The sequence below is a fragment of the Sciurus carolinensis genome, chromosome 6 (assembly GCF_902686445.1).
Source record: "Sciurus carolinensis chromosome 6, mSciCar1.2, whole genome shotgun sequence".
NCBI classification, from domain to species: Eukaryota; Metazoa; Chordata; class Mammalia; order Rodentia; family Sciuridae; genus Sciurus; species Sciurus carolinensis.
In genome coordinates, this window is record NC_062218.1 from 134,200,361 (window position 1) to 134,203,265 (window position 2,905).

At 51.7% G+C, this 2,905-nt stretch overlaps 1 protein-coding gene across 1 annotated transcript; it reads left to right on the plus strand.

Moving 5' to 3' along the window:
• Positions 1-1,616: 1,616 nt before the first annotated feature.
• Cby3 (chibby family member 3) lies at positions 1,617-2,556 on the plus strand. Its single transcript, XM_047554791.1, has 2 exons — positions 1,617-1,781; positions 1,996-2,556. The coding sequence occupies exons 1-2, from the start codon at positions 1,617-1,619 to the stop codon at positions 2,554-2,556; spliced, it is 726 nt and encodes a 241-aa protein (XP_047410747.1).
• The last annotated feature ends 349 nt before the right edge of the window (positions 2,557-2,905 follow it).

Below are 2,905 nucleotides of genomic sequence, written 5' to 3' on the forward strand. Positions count from 1 at the left end.
ATGATGGCATAAGTGAGAGAGAGAGATCACATGGCAAAACAGGAAGCCAGAGCACAGGGAAGGACCAATCTCACTCTTTTTATAACAATTCTTTCTCACAGGAACTCACTAATTCCCAAAACCAGCATTAATCCCTTGGAAGGACAGTATCCCCAATGCCTAATTATCTTCCAATTGGCCCTTTCTCTTAAAGGTTCCACCAGGGTGGGAGGGTGTAGCTCAGTGGTAAAGTACATACTTAGCATGCACAAGGCCCTGGGTTCAATCCCCAGCACCATCTCCAAAAAATTTTCCACTGCCTCTTATATTGCCACACAGGAGACCAAGCTGCCAACACATGAATCCTTGGGTAACAAGCCACATCTAAACCACAACAGTCCATTATAAACAATACCTCTCAGTCTATGCGTATGACCCCCTCCCATCCCACTGCCAAGAATAACGATTAAATAAGGGAATACATTCACTTCCCTAAAAGAGTGCCTAGAACACAGTAAGTGCTCAATAAATTAACCAAATGAATGTACAGGCAATGCAGGGAGTTTTATAGCTCACCTGTCAGTACCCCTTCTGGTTCTGAGATGACCCAGCCCGGAGGCATTGTGAGTCATAGCTGGTAAACAGGAGCTAAGTGGTTCAGAAATGAGAACAGGCCTGGGACAGCAGCTTGGCACCTCCAGCACATCTTTCAGGTGAGACACAATATGCAGCAAAGATTATTGGGAAAGGGTTCTCTGGAGAATTATAACAAGGGTGGGTCTGGATGTGGGCTCTCCTAGATGGTCTCCCTGAACCAGATTCAGGGGCGGTATCATCCAGCCTCTTAGCTCTATGTGAGGAATAAGTGTGTGTTGAATTAATGCCTCAATTACTTCTCTTTTCTCCCTCCATGGGGAGAGGAGGAATTTTAAAAGCACAAAACACATATCCCTTTCTCACATAATAGAATCAGCACTTATTAGAAGAGGTAGATAGAATGGGACTTATCTGTTTTGTTATCTGGACTTCAGATTCTATGAGGGAGTAGTCTACTTTGTACAAAAGTCGCTTTTAGTGTTCATCAGCCATTACCTTGAACCATAAACATAGGTCTAGGCCAAGGCTGTGCCCCAGGGTGTCACTGAGCATACTGTATTGTGATCTATGTGGACACCTCTTTCTCGCTGAACCAAGAGTACATTAAGGGCAGGCACAAATTGTGCTAATATCCCCTGCCCAGACCAGAGTATGGCATAGTGCAGGTGCCAGTTCAGGGTTGAATGACAATGACAGTAATGGTGTTGGTTATGTCAAACATCCCACCAGGTACTTTGCAGAATCCATATCTACCTCTGGCTTTGTAATCCTTTAGTAGTTTCCTTTTACCTACAGAAAGTAAATTGCTAAGACTGCCTGTATAGCACCTCAAGTGCCCTGGTTCACCTTTTCAGCTCTTCTTCTGGTGCCAGAACCAGAACTACTCCAACCTCTTCCACACATTTGAAATAAGAAAGCCTTGTCCCTCTCTCCACTTTTTCTAGAGTTCTCCATCCACTCATTCCCATCCCACCTGGAAAAGTTCTGTTCCTCGTTTAAGTGCCTACCAGTCTCTGCTATCATTCCTTCCTCTTCCCCCCATGACCCCTTCCAGATGCAACTCAGAGAACAGGGCTCTAGACCTTCATGTACATGTCTGTACCCAGGGCCTGACACCCAAGAGTGGCCTTCGGGGGGAAATGGTTTCTGTGAGCCTAGACCTAGTGCAATTGTACAAGGATGGGCTCTTCAGTGACCCACAACTGGTTAGGCCCCAAAACAAGCCATAGGCTAATCCAAGTCTATCAGCTTCGCGGTTTGCAAGGGGGTCAGCCTGTACCAAGCAGGTTGCTCACCCAGACATTTGCTATCCAACAGTGCCCCTGGCTCGCCTTCATCATTCAGGACACCAGGGCTCCGGAGGCAAGGGGGCAGCACCGGTTGCCACTACCCTGCGGCCACCTGGGGGTTCGGTGAGAGGCCCGCCCACCCCTCGCTCTGGCTGCCTTCGAGTGCCTGGCTAGGAGCCATACCAGCAGCTTTTGGGAGCTGCTGCGGCAATTCTGGGCCGACCATTTCTCGCGGCGCTTCTCACCACGGCGGCCGCCGCTGCGCCACATCTCCTCCATGTCCACCTTCTATCTGCTGGACCACCGGACGCGCCAGGCGGAGTTGGGCCTCAGCTACGGTGAGCCGCGCACTCGCCTCAACAACGAGGCTTTCGTGTTCCGCAGCGGCCGGTGGACAGCGGAGGGCCAGCAGGCGCGGTCACGGCCGCGGCAGTCCTCGCCGACCATCTCGGGTTGGAAACCGCAAGTACAGCGAGTCAAAACCCAGATGCTATTGGAGGAGAACAACTACCTGAAGCTGCAGCAAGAACTACTCATGGACATGCTGACTGAGACCACGGCGCGCATGCACCTGCTAGAAAAGCTCAACCCCGAGAAGAGTCAGGCGCGCGCCTGGCAGAGGAAGATGCGCAAGCGTGAAGCCACCGGCGGCGTGCTCATGATCGAGCCGCGCGCTTCGGAGTCCCGGTGACGCAATAAAGCTCCGAGCCGCGCACGCGCGCTTCGCCCCTTGCCTTTAGCCCGGGCTAGATGTTTGGAACCGCTGGGCTAGGACTGGGGAGCATGCTCTCAGGGGCTGTCACCCTGTGCTAGTTGTGGACTGATGACGTTAACCTAAGCAACCCCTCTCGGGAGTGTGAGATAGGACAACGAGGAAAAATCTGTGTGCGGCCCTTCAGAGCCCCGAGAGGGAGCCGGGTTTGCTGCAAGCAGTCCGGGGTGGGGTGGAGCAAATGGCAGGTTATTGCATTCTAGGTCATCCAATGAACGGTGGACCAAGCCCAGAAGGCAGAGGAATGGGGCGCTCTAGGAATGCAGAG

What these genes read in the sequence shown, in the direction of transcription:
- Cby3 (XM_047554791.1), top strand. Translation starts at nt 1,617, where the DNA reads ATGACCCCTTCCAGATGCAACTCAGAGAACAGGGCTCTAGACCTTCAT. An exon ending in TCTTCAGTGACCCACAACTG is followed by an intron (nt 1,782 to 1,995) that starts GTTAGGCCCCAA and finishes GTTCGGTGAGAG; the next exon opens with GCCCGCCCACCCCTCGCTCT.